This window comes from Oncorhynchus mykiss, chromosome 13, assembly GCF_057628025.1.
Source record: "Oncorhynchus mykiss isolate SJ-2025 chromosome 13, ASM5762802v1, whole genome shotgun sequence".
NCBI classification, from domain to species: domain Eukaryota; kingdom Metazoa; phylum Chordata; class Actinopteri; order Salmoniformes; family Salmonidae; genus Oncorhynchus; species Oncorhynchus mykiss.
In genome coordinates this window covers 74,335,298-74,352,646 of record NC_143034.1, presented here as the reverse complement: position 1 = coordinate 74,352,646, position 17,349 = coordinate 74,335,298, and the positions used below count along the sequence as shown (strand labels likewise).

The 17,349-nt window shown below is 48.1% G+C and overlaps 1 protein-coding gene across 3 annotated transcripts; it reads left to right on the top strand.

Moving 5' to 3' along the window:
• The first annotated feature begins 1,136 nt into the window (after positions 1 to 1,136).
• Positions 1,137 to 17,012, top strand: LOC110485295 (monocarboxylate transporter 6). Of its 3 annotated transcripts, none has more exons than XM_036942487.2 (6): positions 1,137 to 1,255; positions 2,813 to 3,485; positions 9,194 to 9,334; positions 9,442 to 10,057; positions 10,230 to 10,486; positions 14,421 to 17,012. In XM_036942487.2, exons 1-6 carry the CDS (start codon positions 1,253 to 1,255, stop codon positions 15,062 to 15,064), a joined length of 2,334 nt encoding a protein of 777 aa, XP_036798382.2. In that variant the 5' UTR covers positions 1,137 to 1,252; the 3' UTR covers positions 15,065 to 17,012. The 3 variants fall into 3 exon arrangements, with proteins under 3 accessions (XP_036798382.2, XP_036798385.2, XP_036798383.2); XM_036942490.2 differs by having other exon boundaries at positions 1,187 to 1,692; XM_036942488.2 differs by having other exon boundaries at positions 1,188 to 1,819.
• Positions 17,013 to 17,349: the final 337 nt, after the last annotated feature.

Sequence of the window (17,349 nt, the reverse complement as noted above, 5' to 3'; positions counted from 1 at the left end):
TCTTGACTCTTGGTTAACAGTGTTGGAGGATGGGTAATGTAGTCTTGACTCTTGGTTAACAGTGTTGGAGGATGGGTATTGTAGTCTTGACTCTTGGTTAACAGTGTTGGAGGATGGATAATGTAGTCTTGACTCTTGGTTAACAGTGTTGGAGGATGGGTAATGTAGTCTTGACTCTTGGTTAACAGTGTTGGAGGATGGATAATGTAGTCTTGACTCTTGGTTAACAGTGTTGGAGGATGGGTAATGTAGTCTTGACTCTTGGTTAACAGTGTTGGAGGATGGGTAATGTAGTCTTGACTCTTGGTTGACAGTGTTGGAGGATGGGTAATGTAGTCTTGACTCTTGGTTGACAGTGTTTGAGGATGGGTAATGTAGTCTTGACTCTTGGTTAACAGTGTTGGAGGATGGGTAATGTAGTCTTGACTCTTGGTTAACAGTGTTGGAGGATGGGTAATGTAGTCTTGACTCTTGGTTAACAGTGTTGGAGGATGGGTAATGTATTGATGCTCGAGTGCCAATTCAACACAAATGGACAAGAAAAGGTCTAAGCCATCAGGGAAAAGTGGAAAGAGGAGAAACACCCTAAAGATAAAGGTATACAGCTACTTAAAAAACGTCTATAGTATGCTGATATTTTGTAATTATATGCAGTCTTTTGTGGTGTCTTACGCCTAGGGCGGCAGGTAGGCTCGTGGTTGGACCAGTATCCGAAAAGTTGCTGGCTCGAATCCCCTTGCAGACAAGGTAGTAAATGAATAGTGTAATAATTTGATTATATTTTTTATTTATATACTAACATTTGTTTCTATTTGACTTTGTTACTTATTTTTGTTACATTTATGAGGCGTATTGTTGTATATATATTTTTTTATATTTATATAGTTTTAAATGTTATGATTATTTATTTGTGTTGTTCCAAATGTCGGGGGGTTTCGCCCAGGGAAAACCATACAAGCTAGAACCGCAACTGATTGTACTTTGCATCATCGAGGATAGGCTATGACAAATGTCATCTGACAATGTTAATATCATTATTTAGCCTAGGCCTATTGCAACATATTGTGTAATAGGTTATGTTAGTTTCCAAAATGGCCAATGATTGTTACATTATTCTAGATTTATTGCGGTCTGATATCCTGTAGAGCTGCAGGTGCAAACCAGAAACCCGGGCCGTTCTGTTCCCATGGAGACAAATTCGCAAGGGACCTCTGACGAGAAACTATAAGATAAACAGCCAACCAGGCTTTATATGGTAAACCTAATCTTGATAATTCTGTATTTATTATGAAGTAGTTTAGATTAAGTGGACACGAGTCCTGGGGATTACAATAATGACAAAGGGGGATTTTTGTTGACGGCTTGTCTGTAGGCAAACTGATTGGATAACATTGGTGCCGGAGAGATTTGTCCTATCCAGTGCTGTGACTGGGTTTGATGGCTTTCTGCCAGGCAGACCGGCAAATGAAAGTTGAGAACAAGAGAGGCGATTGAATCCTCCGGTGTTCTCCAGGATTTGGTTTGACAGCGTTTTTTGAAAGAACTGCGAGTGTACGCAACGCCACCTGATTGAGAGGCATATGTTTTCTGTCTGCACACACATCCTGTCGTACCGCGGGCGACTTAACGCGTTCTGTGTTGACGCCCCGACATGGACATCGGGAAAACATTGGTGATGCCGCGCGATTTAGGGTAATTGTGAAAAGTGATATAATCGTATTCATGGTAAATTAATTATGCTAACACCCACTGACTTCATCGACATGATAATGGTAAAATATCTCGCCGGTTTTTGACGGGCTGACCAGGGACACTCCAGGTAGGAAAACCAACGGGATTTGTGTAGGATAGGTTACAGCCATTATGCATTTATTTTAAAATCAATGTGAGTGCCACATTACTTGTATTTAGATTGCTTATCTGTTCAAATCTATTTAAATGTACAATTGCATATGACTTTATTACAGCTATAGCAATAGACTGTGCATCCTTGTTATTATCCTATCTACCATGTATATGGTAGGTAGTCTTTGAGGCTAATTGGTGATTTAAAAAAAAATGTAATTATATTTATTTTTATTTCACCTTTATTTAGCCAGGTAGGCCAGTTGAGAATAAGTTCTCATTTACAACTGCGACCTGGCCAAGATAAAGCAAAAGCAGTGCGACACAAACAACAACACAGTTAAACATTTTTCATGACGGCCATAAACAATAACAGGTAATGTTGCATAATTTTAGAAATGTCTGGAACTCACCTTTCTGAGAAAAAAAGGTTTTAAATTGCTGAGGTGTGGAATTACATGGAATAAACAAACGTACAGTCAATAACACAATAGAAAGGCAATAAATAGACCATAGTAGTGAAGTAATTACAATTTAGCAAATGAACACTGGAGTGATAGATGATGATGTGCAGTAGAAATACTGGTGCTGAAAAGTGAGTTGAGACAAAGAAAGGTGGATCTCTTATACACCCTTTATGCATTGGTAGAAAGGATCTGTCTAATAGCCTATTTTTGGGGTTTTCATGGAAAACATTTACTCAAGTTGATCCATTTACAATATATCTTCAGCCAGTGAGGCTGCTTTGCTTTGTCCCTCTGCATCCATTATCAGTGGCTGTTTAGACACAGAGCCAATACCACAGCCAGCCAGGGCTGCTGCTGCCTCTGAGTAACTAACATCAGACCTCTCTCTCTCTCTCTCTCTCTCTCTACCTCTCTCTCTCTCTCTCTCTCTTCTTCTCATCCCACTCTCCTTCCCTTCATCTCATCTATCCCTCCTTCCCTCCCTGTCACCCTCCACACAGGAAGCTGATCTAGCAGAAGGCCCAGTCCACAGCCAGCTAGGCAGGATGACAGAGGGGGTGGAGTTGGAGGCCAGACAGAACCAGTCCCACAGGACCCAGAGGACCAGACAGAACCATAACCAGGGCGACACAGTCCTGCTGAGGAGGGGTAGTGGAGGAGAGGGCCCCCAGGGGCCTAAGGGACCCGAGGTTAGGGCAGAGAGGTCCAGGGGGTCTGAGGTTAGGGCAGAGGGGTCCAGGAGTTCCAAAGTTGGAGCAGAGGGGTCCAGTGGGTCAGAGGATGTGGTAGAGACACGGACGTCTCAGGACTGGACCGGGGTGAACCACAGTACTGTGAGGAGGAGCACAGACAGTGACTCAGAGGAGCAGGAGGAAAACGAGGAGGAAGATGGTTCCCTCCAACACCACCACCTTACTGGGTTACCACCCCACAATGGCCCAACTGGAGAACCAGGGGCTGGGCTGTCTGGGAACGGGTATGCCCAACAGGTGGCCCCGGATGGGGGCTGGGGCTGGGTAGTCCTGGTGGCTACTATCCTGGTCCTGGCTCTAACGCTGGCCTTCCCTTCCTGTATTGGCATCTTTTACACGGAGCTACAGGCTGAGTTCAGCTCCAGCAACACAGAGACGTCCTGGGTGCCTGCTATCATGACTGCTGTGCTGCACGCTGGTGGTGAGGATGCTTCTGTCATTGTACATTGAGGCATTGTTGCATGATTGAACACATACCATCTCTTTCTCTATCACCCTCTCTCTCTCTATCACCTTCTCTCTCTATCACCCTCTCTCAATTAAATTAAAAAAATATGGGTTGTATTTGCAATGGTGTTTGTTCTTCACTGGTTGCCCTTTTCTTGTGGCAACAGGTCACAAATCTTGCTGCTGCTTCTCCCTCTCTCACTCTCACCCTCTCTCTCTCTCACCCTCTCTCACCCTCTCTCTCTCTCACCCTCTCTCTCACCCTCTCTCTCTCTCTCACCCTCTCACTCTCACCCTCTCTCACCCACACACACACACACACACACACACACCCACACACACACAGACACACACTGGTGGTAGCGATGCTACCTGTCGTTGTCATTGTAGGATTGTACACATTTGTTGTCGTGTCTTTATTTGGCTGATTGAAGTACTTCCTATACATAACAGTCTGTTTCAATGAAACAGTACTACAGGTTAATGATTCACTGTGTGTTATCTTTCACCTCAATGTATGTTGACACAGAAATACACACACACACACACACTCGACACAAACCCACAGGACACACACACACACACGACACAAACCCACAGGACACACACAGATGAAGTGTTAGTCAGTTTTTCTGGCAGACTGTAGATTTACAGTAAATGTGAGGGGTTAAGGTGAAGAGTTCTGGTAACTCTTTCCGTGACCCTGCGCCTGTGGGAACGGCCCAGGTTCAGATGTACCATACACACACTGGACACTAACTGGACACACAGGGGGAGTATAGGGTGTTTCCTTGCAGGCTGTGTGTTTAGAGTAAGGGTGAGAGGTTAGGTGAAGAGTTCTGGTAACAGTGCGGATGCTTTCTGTTCGGGCCCGGGTGTGTGCGTGTGTGTGAGAACGGACGGCCCAGGTTCAGACGTGCCGCGGTGTGTTTGTGTGTTGGGTTGTGTATGACTCAGCCTCTGTTTGTTATTACAGGGCGGTAGCTCAGGGCCAGACGGGCCAGACAGGACCAGTAGTCCATTGTTCTGGTGGCCCACTGTTTATTTATCTATCTCCCTCCCTGACCCTCCCTCCCTCTCATTCCTCCTCTTTCTATCACCCTGACCCTCCCTCCCTCTCATTCCTCCTCTTTCTATCACCCTGACCCTCTCTGCCTCTCATTCCTCCTCTATCACCCTGACCCTCCCTCTCTCCCCTTCCTCCTCTTTCTATCACCCTGACCCTCCCTCTCATTCCTCCTCTTTCTATCACCCTGACCCTCCTTCCCTCTCATTCCTCCTCTATCACCCTGACCCTCCCTCTCTCCCCTTCCTCCTCTTTCTATCACCCTGACCCTCCCTCTCATTCCTCCTCTTTCTATCACCCTGACCCTCCTTCCCTCTCATTCCTCCTCTATCACCCTGACCCTCCCTCTCTCCCCTTCCTCCTCTTTCTATCACCCTGACCCTCCCTCCCTCCCTCCCTCCCTCTCATTCCTCCTCTTTCTATCACCCTGACCCTCCTTCCCTCTCATTCCTCCTCTTTCTATCACCCTGACCCTCTCTCCCTCTCATTCCTCCTCTTTCTATCAACCTGACCCTCCCTCCCTCTCATTCCTCCTCTATCACCCTGACCCTCCCTCTCTCCCCTTCCTCCTCTTTCTATCAATCTGACCCTCCCTCCCTCTCATTCCTCCTCTTTCTATCACCCTGACCCTCCCTCCCTCCTCTTTCTATCACCCTGACCCTCCCTCCCTCTCATTCCTCCTCTTTCTATCACCCTGACCCTCCCTCCTGTTCCTCATCTTTCTCTTCCTGCTGAGGAGAACTAAAGCCAAGAGGAACATTAAATGGTGATTCACTGAAGTAATATGATAGTGGAAATCTCCACTTGATCCATCTATATTAAACTTCCTGTTGATCCATCTATATTAAACCTCCAGTTGATCCATCTATATTAAAATTCCTGTTGATCCATCGATATTAAACCTCCTGTTGATCCATCTATATTAAACCTCCAGTTGATCCATCGATATTAAACCTCCTGTTGATCCATCGATATTAAACCTCCAGTTGATCCATCTATATTAGACCTCCAGTTGATCCATCTATATTAAACCTCCAGTTGATCCATCTATATTAAACCTCCAGTTGATCCATCTATATTAAACCTCCAGTTGATCCATCGATATTAAACCTCCAGTTGATCCATCGATATTAAACCTCCACTTGATCCATCTATATTAAACCTCCTGTTGATCCATCTATATTAAACCTCCTGTTGATCCATCGATATTAAACCTCCTGTTGATCCATCGATATTAAACCTCCAGTTGATCCATCTATATTAAACCTCCTGTTGATCCATCTATATTAAACCTCCTGTTGATCCATCGATATTAAACCTCCAGTTGATCCATCTATATTAAACCTCCAGTTGATCCAATGTCATGACTGTAGATTCTGAATTCGTGTAATTATTGTTGCGTAATGTCAGTGTTCTTCATTTCTAGTTGTCAAAGGTTAAATATGTGTGTGGTCTGGTGTGGCTCAGTTGGTAGAGCATGGTGCTTGCAACTCCAGGGTTGTAGGTTTGATTCCCATGGGGGACCAGTGTGAAAATATATGCCCTCACTACTGTAAGTTGCTCTGGATAAGAGTGTCTGCTAAATGTGTCAATTGTAAGTATGTGTTCTTGGCTAGCAGTGCTTTTAGTCAACAACTGATGAGAACCAGCATCATGTGTCGTATTGGGAAAATGAATGTGTTGCCTGTGTGTCAAACTGGAGATTTTTTCTCTCAGTTGGACCAAGATATTATGATTTTTAAGGCTGCAATGATTTTCCAGTGGACAGGGTTTGGTTTTAACCAAATTAATCTGAAACGCCTGATGTTTATTAACAGTTAGAATGGCAGAATGGTGAACTTAACCAAACGACGGAGAGTTTTGATTTCTGTGTGATATTAGATTGCTTCTTGTGTAAATATTTTCTGTCTGGATTATAACGATTTGTATGATGATCCGAGGGAGAGATGGAAGGGAGGGATGGTTGTAGGGACAGAGGGAGAGATGGAAGGAGGGACAGGGGGAGAGATGGAAGGAGGGACAGGGGGAGAGACGGAGGGAGAGATGAAAGGGAGGGATGGTTGTAGGGACAGAGGGAGAGATGGAAGGAGGGACAGGGGGAGAGATGGAAGGAGGGACAGGGGGAGAGACGGAGGGAGAGATGAAAGGGAGGGATGGTTGTAGGGACAGAGGGAGAGATGGAAGGAGGGACAGGGGGAGAGATGGAAGGAGGGACAGGGGGAGAGACGGAGGGAGAGATGAAAGGGAGGGATGGTTGTAGGGACAGAGGGAGAGATGAAAGGGAGGGATGGTTGTAGGGACAGAGGGAGAGACGGAGTTTGGATGGAGGGAGAGAGAGATGGAAGGAGGGACAGGGGGAGAGACGGAGGGAGAGATGAAAGGGAGGGATGGTTGTAGGGACAGAGGGAGAGATGGAAGGAGGGACAGGGGGAGAGACGGAGGGAGAGATGAAAGGGAGGGATGGTTGTAGGGACAGAGGGAGAGATGGAAGGAGGGACAGGGGGAGAGACGGAGGGAGAGATGAAAGGGAGGGATGGTTGTAGGGACAGAGGGAGAGATGGAGTTTGGATGGAGGGAGAGAGAGATGGAAGGAGGGACAGGGGGAGAGACGGAGGGAGAGATGAAAGGGAGGGATGGTTGTAGGGACAGAGGGAGAGATGGAAGGAGGGACAGGGGGAGAGACGGAGGGAGAGATGAAAGGGAGGGATGGTTGTAGGGACAGAGGGAGAGATGGAAGGAGGGACAGGGGGAGAGACGGAGGGAGAGATGAAAGGGAGGGATGGTTGTAGGGACAGAGGGAGAGATGGAGTTTGGATGGAGGGAGAGAGAGATGGAAGGAGGGACAGGGGGAGAGACGGAGGGAGAGATGAAAGGGAGGGATGGTTGTAGGGACAGAGGGAGAGATGGAGTTTGGATGGAGGGAGAGAGAGATGGAAGGAGGGACAGGGGGAGAGACGGAGGGAGAGATGAAAGGGAGGGATGGTTGTAGGGACAGAGGGAGAGATGGAGTTTGGATGGAGGGAGAGAGAGATGGAAGGAGGGACAGGGGGAGAGACGGAGGGAGAGATGAAAGGGAGGGATGGTTGTAGGGACAGAGGGAGAGATGGAAGGAGGGACAGGGGGAGAGACGGAGGGAGAGATGAAAGGGAGGGATGGTTGTAGGGACAGAGGGAGAGATGGAAGGAGGGACAGGGGGAGAGACGGAGGGAGAGATGAAAGGGAGGGATGGTTGTAGGGACAGAGGGAGAGATGGAAGGAGAGATGGGATGGAGGGAAAAATAGATGGAGGGATAGTTTCAGAAATAGTCTCGGAATTCCCAGACCTAGGGCCAAAGTGTATGTCAGAACACTGTTCATGTGGGAGGCAACCCATCTGCCTAGGGAGACTAAGAAAGAGCTGGAGGGAGGGATAGGGTTCACCAAGGACTGAGGAACATTCTTAGAGACCAGACTAGACTACATGACTGGAGCAGACATTATCATGACAGAGAACAGACTAGACCACATGACTGGAGCAGACATTATCATGACAGAGACCAGACTGGACCACATGACTGGAGCAGACATTATCATGACAGAGAACAGACTAGACCACATGACTGGAGCAGACATTATCATGACAGAGACCAGACTGGACCACATGACTGGAGCAGACATTATCATGACAGAGACCAGACTAGACCACATGACTGGAGCAGACATTATCCTGACAGAGACCAGACTGGAGCAGACATTATAATGACAGAGACCAGACTAGACCACATGACTGGAGCAGACATTATCATGACAAGAGCACAGATGAGACGGCACAAAGAATGGACTCATTATTCCCACATCAAAGACAGTACCAAGAGTTCTCAGTTCTTAGTACTCTGAATCTCATGTTCGTTTGAATCAATTAGCTTGATAGGTACTCCTGTTAGCTTTGGTCTGTCTTGGAGAGTTGGATTGAAGAGCTGGAAGATGATCATTCAGATCATGTGTTTCTGATCACATTATTGTAAGAGCCTGTACACTTAGACACCTGTCCCTGTCTGGGTAAACTCATGACCTATTCCCAGGCTAATTGTGGTTAGCACATGCACATAAGCCTGTAACACCAACTAACAAGTCTGGCCGACTGGGGAGTGAACTGATTTGTAGTTGTATAGTTTGAAGCTGTGGTCCACCAGACGTTCCCGGCATGGGGAGGAAGTGTCTGCTGAACGACGTTTCAGAGTGGGTTTCAGCAGCTGTGTTTTAGTGGAAACGAACAGCGTCCTGTCCTCTATTTGCAGACTGTTGTTCCATGTTCAGGGATAATGCATTGATGATGCTAATTATTGTGATCTGATATGCTAATCAGTCCATTGTATGCTTTTGGGGAGTGTGTGGTGTGTTAATGTGTATTATTGTGATTGGACCACATGTTGTTTTCTTGTCTCTCCAGAGTGTGGTGTGTTAGTGGTGTGTGTGTATTGTGATTGAACATTGTTTTCCTGTGTGTGTGTGTGTATTGTGATTGAACATTGTTTTCCTGTGTGTGTGTGTATTGTGATTGAACATTGTTTTCCTGTGTGTGTGTGTGTGTGTGTGTGTGTGTGTTGTGATTGAACGTTGTTTTCCTGTCTCTCCAGGTCCACTATGCAGCGTTCTCGTGGAACGCTTTGGTTGCCGGGTAACGGTGATGGTGGGAGGGGTTCTGAGTGGACTAGGCATGGTGGTCAGCGCCCTGGTCAGAACCATCACAGAACTCTACATCACCAGCATCATCGCAGGTCAGAGGGTACACACACACACTATAACCCCCCAATATAAGATGTCTCCTTCTTTCTATGGGGCATTATGAGTCATCCTCATCAGTTCCTCTGTCCTCCTCATACAGGGTTGGGGTTCTGCCTGTCCTTCCAGCCCTCTGTGACCATGATGGGCCACTACTTTTTGAGGCGGCGGGCGTTTGCCAACGCCATGTCGTCCACCGGCACGGCCCTGGGCCTCAGCACCTTACCCCTGCTGGCCAACTTCCTGCTGGGCCAGTTTGGCTGGAGAGGCAGCTTCCTGGTCCTGGGAGGGCTGCTGTTGAACTGCTGCGTGTGTGGCGCTGTCATGAGGCCCCTGGGGGCCAAACACAGTGGAGCCCAGAGGACACTCACTAACAAGGCTGCCCAGGGGCTCAGCAAGCAACCAATCAAAGGTCCTCTCCAACAGGAGAAGGAGGGAATTAAGACAAGACTTAGGACAGCGTTCAGTGACCTTGTCGTGTTCCTACGGAGACACATGGCCTTTGACCTGTTGGTCAGTAACCCTCGTTACCGTGCCTACGCCCTGGGAGTGACGTGGATGATGTTGGGGTTTGTAGTTCCCCTGGTATACCTGGTGCCCTATGCTACAGCCAATGGTATGGAACAGGACCGAGCCGCGCTACTGATGGCCGTACTGGGCCTGGTTAACATTGCTGTGAGACCCGTGGCGGCTGTCTTCTTCGGCCTGCCGCGCTTCAGGTACTGTAGCCTGGATGTTAGAGGTTAGGAGTGGGTCAGCAACTGGACCGGAGGGTTGCTGGTTCGAATCCCAAGCAAGAAAACATTTAATAGAAAATTATGTGATCTGAAAACAAAAATGGATAATAAATTGGTTTTCTCTTCCTTCTCCTCCTCTTCCTCCTCCTCTCAGGGGCAGTGGCTGTTTTGTGTATGTGTTTGCGGTAGCCCTCCTGGTCAACGGGCTGAGTAACAGTATCTGTGGTGCGGCCGCCACCTTCCCCGTGCTCCTGATCTACGTGGTCATCTTTGGTCTGTCCATGTCTGTGATTGGCTCTCTGCTCTTCACGGTGCTGATGGAGACGGTGGAGATGAGCCGGTTCCCCTCTGCCCTGGGTCTCATCAGTATGTTAGAGAGTGGAACACTGCTGATTGGACCGCCGCTCGCAGGTACTGTGTGTGTCGCTCCTGTCAGGATTGTACCGCTACACATTATGCCATGGGGGGGCAATAGGGGGGTGTGGTACGCCACTGTGGGCGCTATGCCATGGGACAAAGATAAACATTTTCAAGTTTACAGCTCATTTTCTTCAATTATGTATATATTCTTTACATGGCTTATGACATGTTCATATGCTATCTGGGGAGTGGGGGGGTGGGGGGCTATAGGGGGGTGTGGTACACCACTGTGGGGGCTATAGGGGGGTGTGGGGGGTGGGGGGCTATAGGGGGGTGTGGGGGGCTATAGGGGGGTGTGGTACACCATTGTGGGGGCTATAGGGGTGTCTGGTACACCACTGTGGGGGCTATAGGGGTGTGTGGTACACCACTGTGGGGGCTATAGGGGGGTGTGGTACACCACTGTGGGGGCTATAAGGGGGTGTGGTACACCACTGTGGGGGCTATAGGGGGGTGTGGTACACCACTGTGGGGGTTATAGGGGGGTTGTGGGGGCTATAGGGGGGTGTGGTACGCCACTGTGGGGGCTATAGGGGGGTGTGGTACACCACTGTCGGGGCTATAGGGGGGTGTGGTACACCACTGTCGGGGCTATAGGGGGGTGTGGTACACCACTGTCGGGGCTATAGGGGGGTGTGGTACACCACTGTGGGGGCTATAGGGGGGTGTGGTACACCACTGTGGGGGCTATAGGGGGGTGTGGTACACCACTGTGGGGGCTATAGGGGGGTTGTGGGGGCTATAGGGGGGTGTGGTACGCCACTGTGGGGGCTATAGGGGGGTGTGGTACACCACTGTCGGGGCTATAGGGGGGTGTGGTACACCACTGTGGGGGCTATAGGGGGGTGTGGTACACCACTGTGGGGGCTATAGGGGGGGGTGGTACGCCACTGTGGGGGCTATAGGGGGGTGTGGTACGCCACTGTGGGGGCTATAGGGGGGTGTGGTACACCACTGTGGGGGTTGTGGGGGCTATAGGGGGGTGTGGTACGCCACTGTGGGGGCTATAGGGGGGTGTGGTACACCACTGTGGGGGTTGTGGGGGCTATAGGGGGGTGTGGTACGCCACTGTGGGGGCTATAGGGGGGTGTGGTACACCACTGTGGGGGCTATAGGGGGGTGTGGTACACCACTGTGGGGGCTATGGTACACCACTGTGGGGGCTATAGGGGGGTGTGGTACACCACTGTGGGGGCTATAGGGGGGTGTGGTACACCACTGTGGGGGCTATGGTACACCACTGTGGGGGCTATAGGGGGGTGTGGTACACCACTGTGGGGGTTGTGGGGGCTATAGGGGGGTGTGGTACGCCACTGTGGGGGCTATAGGGGGGTGTGGTACACCACTGTGGGGGCTATAGGGGGGTGTGGTACGCCACTGTGGGGGCTATAGGGGGGTGTGGTACACCACTGTGGGGGCTATAGGGGGGTGTGGTACACCACTGTGGGGGCTATAGGGGGGTGTGGTACACCACTGTGGGGGCTATGGTACACCACTGTGGGGGCTATAGGGGGGTGTGGTACACCACTGTGGGGGCTATAGGGGTGTGTGGTACACCACTGTGGGGGCTATAAGGGGGTGTGGTACACCACTGTGGGGGCTATAGGGGGGGTGTGGTACACCACTGTGGGGGCTATAGGGGGGTGTGGTACACCACTGTGGGGGCTATAGGGGGTGTGGTACACCACTGTGGGGGCTATAAGGGGGTATGGTACACCACTGTGGGGGCTATAAGGGGGTGTGGTACACCACTGTGGGGGCTATAGGGGGGTGTGGTACACCACTGTGGGGGCTATAGGGGGGTGTGGTACACCACTGTGGGGGCTATAGGGGGTGTGGTACACCACTGTGGGGGCTATAGGGGTGTGTGGTACACCACTGTGGCATCTGTTCAAGTCCTATGTGTGAATTCTTTGTCTGTGGTACAGAATCAATGACTTCCCCTACTGCATGTTATCTACAGTCATTGTTGGTCAGCAGGTGGTCAGCATAACAACAGGTGGTGGTGTGGTGGACACAGTGACTCATATAGACATACATGTTAAGGTTCTTGTCAAGTTATGCCCAGTATAAACCTGTTATGTGAGGACTGGGGAGGGTATGAGTTAAGCCCAGTATAAACCTGTTATGTGAGGACTGGGGAGGGTATGAGTTAAGCCCAGTATAAACCTGTTATGTGAGGACTGGCGAGGGTATGAGTTATGCCCAGTATAAACCTGTTATGTTATGTGAGGACTGGGGAGGGTATGAGTTATGCCCAGTATAAACCTGTTATGTTATGTGAGGACTGGGGAGGGTATGAGTTATGCACAGTATAAACTTGGTATGTTATGTGAGGACTGGTGAGGGTATGAGTAATGCCCAGTATAAACCTGTTATGTGAGGACTGGTGAGGGTATGAGTTATGCCCAGTATAAACCTGTTATGTGAGGACTGGGGAGGGTATGAGTTATGCCCAGTATAAACCTGTTATATGAGGACTGGGGAGGGTATGAGTTATGCCCAGTATAAACCTGTTATATGAGGACTGGGGAGGGTATGAGTTATGCCCAGTATAAACCTGTTATGCGAGGACTGGGGAGGATATGAGTTATGCCCAGTATAAACCTGTTATGTGAGGACTGGGGAGGGTATGAGTTATGCCCAGTATAAACCTGTTATGTTATGTGAGGACTGGGGAGGGTATGAGTTATGCCCAGTATAAACCTGTTATATGAGGACTGGGGAGGGTATGAGTTATCCCCAGTATAAACCTGTTATATGAGGACTGGGGAGGGTATGAGTTATGCCCAGTATAAACCTGTTATGTGAGGACTGGGGAGGATATGAGTTAAGCCCAGTATAAACCTGTTATGTGAGGACTGGGGAGGGTATGAGTTATGCCCAGTATAAACCTGTTATATGAGGACTGGGGAGGGTATGAGTTATGCCCAGTATAAACCTGTTATGTTATGTGAGGACTGGGGAGGGTATGAGTTATGCCCAGTATAAACCCATTATGTTATATGAGGACTGGGGAGGGTATGAGTTATGCCCAGTATAAACCTGTTATGTGATGACTGGGGAGGGTATGAGTTATGCCCAGTATAAACCTGTTATATGAGGACTGGGGAGGGTATGAGTTATTCCCAGTATAAACCTGTTATGTTATGTGAGGACTGGGGAGGGTATGAGTTATGCCCAGTATAAACCTGTTATATGAGGACTGGGGAGGGTATGAGTTATGCCCAGTATAAACCTGTTATGCGAGGACTGGGGAGGGTATGAGTTAAACCCAGTATAAACCTGTTATGTGAGGACAGGGGAGACTATGAGTTTTGTCACACGGGGAAATGGAATGTTCTTTCTGCTGGATTCCCATGTCTAGCTCGGGATGTGAACGGGTCATGTGCTCTGGTTTCCACAATGTGCGTGTGTGTCTGTGTGTGCGTGCGAGTATGTTTGCGCGTGTGTCTGTGCGTGCGTGCGTGCGTGCGTCAGGCGGGTAGGAAGGTCTGGGTCGACAGGGAACGGCTCTGGGGCAGGCTGACTGGAGGAGGGCGTGGCCTAGTGTTCCCCTGCTGAACTCCTAAGGTGGTCTCTGGTTTCCAGCGCCATGGCAACTCTAATGTCAACGCCTGGTAGTAGCCGACTAGCCCTGTGCTCAGTGGGTCCTGGCAGAGCTGTACTGAACTAGCATCCAGTACAGAGGAATGTGTTATGAGGACACACACCGACACGCTTAAATATAGCTGTTCTTTCACTGTCGTAGCACCACGTGTGGTTGTTGACACAAGCCTTCTAGGAAATGCTTTTATGTACTGCTTATGAACTGTTTTGTGTGGTTATGAACGTGTCATGACATGGTAATGTAGGTACCCTTCAAATGAAGTGTTCCCCAAGTCTTTCCTAACGCTGTGCCTGTTGCTATGTCTCCCTCTTCCAGGCATGTTGGTGGACAGTACAGGACACTACTCTTATGTGTTCTATGCCTGCAGTGTGACTGTCTCCTCCTCTGGCCTCTTCCTCATCGCAGCGTTCTACTATCTGGACAGACAGAAGAAGAGGGAAGAGAAGAAGAGAGCAGGTCCTCCTGCTGCTGCGTACCAACAGAAGCCTGCTATCAGCCTAGTCCCTGACTGCCAGTACAGCCACGTTCCTTCTACACAGGGAGGGAAGCCTGCGATCAGCCTAGTCCCTGACTGCCAGTACAGCCACGTTCCTTCTACACAGGGAGGGAAGCCTGCTATCAGCCTAGTCCCTGACTGCCAGTACAGCCACGTTCCTTCTACACAGGGAGGGAAGCCTGCTATCAGCCTAGTCCCTGACTGCCAGTACAGCCACGTTCCTTCTACACAGGGAGGGAAGCCTGCTATCAGCCTAGTCCCTGACTGCCAGTACAGCCACGTTCCTTCTACACAGGGAGGGAAGCCTGCTATCAGCCTAGTCCCTGACTGCCAGTACAGCCACGTTCCTTCTACACAGGGAGGGAAGCCTGCTATCAGCCTAGTCCCTGACTGCCAGTACAGCCATCTTCCTTCTACACATGGAGGGAGATCAGCGGACACTGTTTGTGTCAGCAACGTGTGACTTACTATTATGCACGTGTGTGCAACCCAGTAAGACAAGCTGTCTACCTGCCTGCCTTAGAATTACATCTAGAATGAGAATGAAGTGAGGAGGTAGCCTTCCATGAGCCTTGGCCTGTGTGAGCCATGAGCCTTGGCCTCACTGTGTAACGCCTCACTATGATGAATCAATGAAGGATCTCTGTGGTGTCTGCTGTCTTCAGTGGGAAGAACTGGGAGGTAATACATTCACTACTGTTATCATCACTGTGATTCCTATGTATGTACGTATGTACGTACACAGGCATTCACAACACAGGGTAGACGCTACAGTAGGACTGTTTAACATACGGCCCACTAGTAGACGCTACAGTAGGACTGTCTAACATACGGCTCGTAGTAGACGCTACAGTAGGACTGTCTAACATACGGCCCACTAGTAGACGCTACAGTACTAACAACAATCTCAATCAACATTTAAATGATTAAAACCAACCCATAACTATTTAGAAATGATAATGGACCTAAATGTAGTCTCTTCACTCTGTCCAGCTAGCTAACAGTTATCATAATGAAAGCTACATTTATAGTTTCTTCACTCTGTCCAGCTAGCTAACAGTCATCATAATGAAAGCTACATTTATAGTCTCTTCACTCTGTCCAGCTAGCTAACAGTCATCATAATGAAAGCTACATTTATAGTCTCTTCTCTCTGTCCAGCTAGCTAACAGTCATCATAATGAAAGCTACATTTATAGTCTCTTCACTCTGTCCAGCTAGCTGAAAGCTACATTTATAGTTTCTTCGCTCTGTCCAGCTAGCTAACAGTCATCATAATGAAAGCTACATTTATAGTCTCTTCACTCTGTCCAGCTAGCTAACAGTCATCATAATGAAAGCTACATTTATAGTCTCTCTCTGTCCAGCTAGCTAACAGTCATCATAATGAAAGCTACATTTATAGTCTCTTCACTCTGTCCAACTAGCTGAAAGCTACATTTATAGTTTCTTCGCTCTGTCCAGCTAGCTAACAGTCATCATAATGAAAGCTACATTTATAGTGTCTTCACTCTGTCCAGCTAGCTAACAGTCATCATAATGAAAGCTACATTTATAGTTTCTTCACTCTGTCCAGCTAGCTGAAAGCTACATTTATAGTTTCTTCACTCTGTCCAGCTAGCTAACAGTCATCATAATGAAAGCTACATTTATAGTCTCTTCACTCTGTCCAGCTAGCTAACAGTCATCATAATGAAAGCTACATTTATAGTTTCTTCACTCTGTCCAGCTAGCTAACAGTCATCATAATGAAAGCTACATTTATAGTTTCTTTACTCTGTCCAGCTAGCTAACAGTCATCATAATGAAAGCTACATTTATAGTCTCTTCACTCTGTCCAGCTAGCTAACAGTCATCATAATGAAAGCTACATTTATAGTCTCTTCACTCTGTCCAGCTAGCTAACAGTCATCATAATGAAAGCTAGATAGTTAGGGAGCATCAAAAATTCCCTAAACCGATGGATAGAGGACATTTTGCACATTTTGACACCAAGACAATACATACACATTTTAAGTGCGGCACTCCGGCCCTTGGTGAAGACTGAATGCGACCCGCAGAGCAAAATGAGTTTGACAACCCTGTGCTAGAGCACTGTTACTCACGAATTGCGGCAATTGTACTGCCAATAACATGGGCGACCCAACTATTTAGTGCTTTAACTGTTAGGCTTTAGGAGGAGATTATGGTTGTTTTGTACACTGTCACCGTGACAACACTGAGTATGGCTATGAATGTATTCCTGCACCTTCTTGAATATCCTCTGTGACTTCTTAGATGCCTTGATATAACTGGAAATTAAACCATAGCCTTATGTATGAAAGGATATACAAATATTTTGTATTTTAGTCAACTTATTTCTGAAGATTGAATATTGAATGTTTACAGAATATTAAACTTTTTCAATAAAAGTAAGTTGATTTGTGTTCATTGTGTCAGTCTTGTTTTATTATCACTGTATAATAATAATCTGAATTTGAGGACGGATCGGATTGAATAGGTCTTCAATTTTAATACAACAGTTCTTGTTAACACAGCTCTGATGTCATTCCCTTCCTGCTACTGTCTCATTTCCTTCCACTCACCTTTATCGCCACCTTGTGGAATGTGTGATGTACAGTTGTTTTTTAATAATCATGACAGTTTTGAAAAATTACCAATGAAGCCTATTTGTCCAATTTTGTGTACTTTTTAAGATATTGTCCAGACTCTGCCACATACTGTATAAGACGTGCCTCCATTAGCGTG

Excerpts from the sequence above, each read along its gene's own strand:
- LOC110485295 (XM_036942487.2), top strand. Across the intron at positions 9,335-9,441 it reads CATCACCAGCATCATCGCAG|GGTTGGGGTTCTGCCTGTCC; the intron begins GTCAGAGGGTAC and ends CTCCTCATACAG. Across the intron at positions 10,058-10,229 it reads TTCGGCCTGCCGCGCTTCAG|GGGCAGTGGCTGTTTTGTGT; the intron begins GTACTGTAGCCT and ends TCCTCCTCTCAG.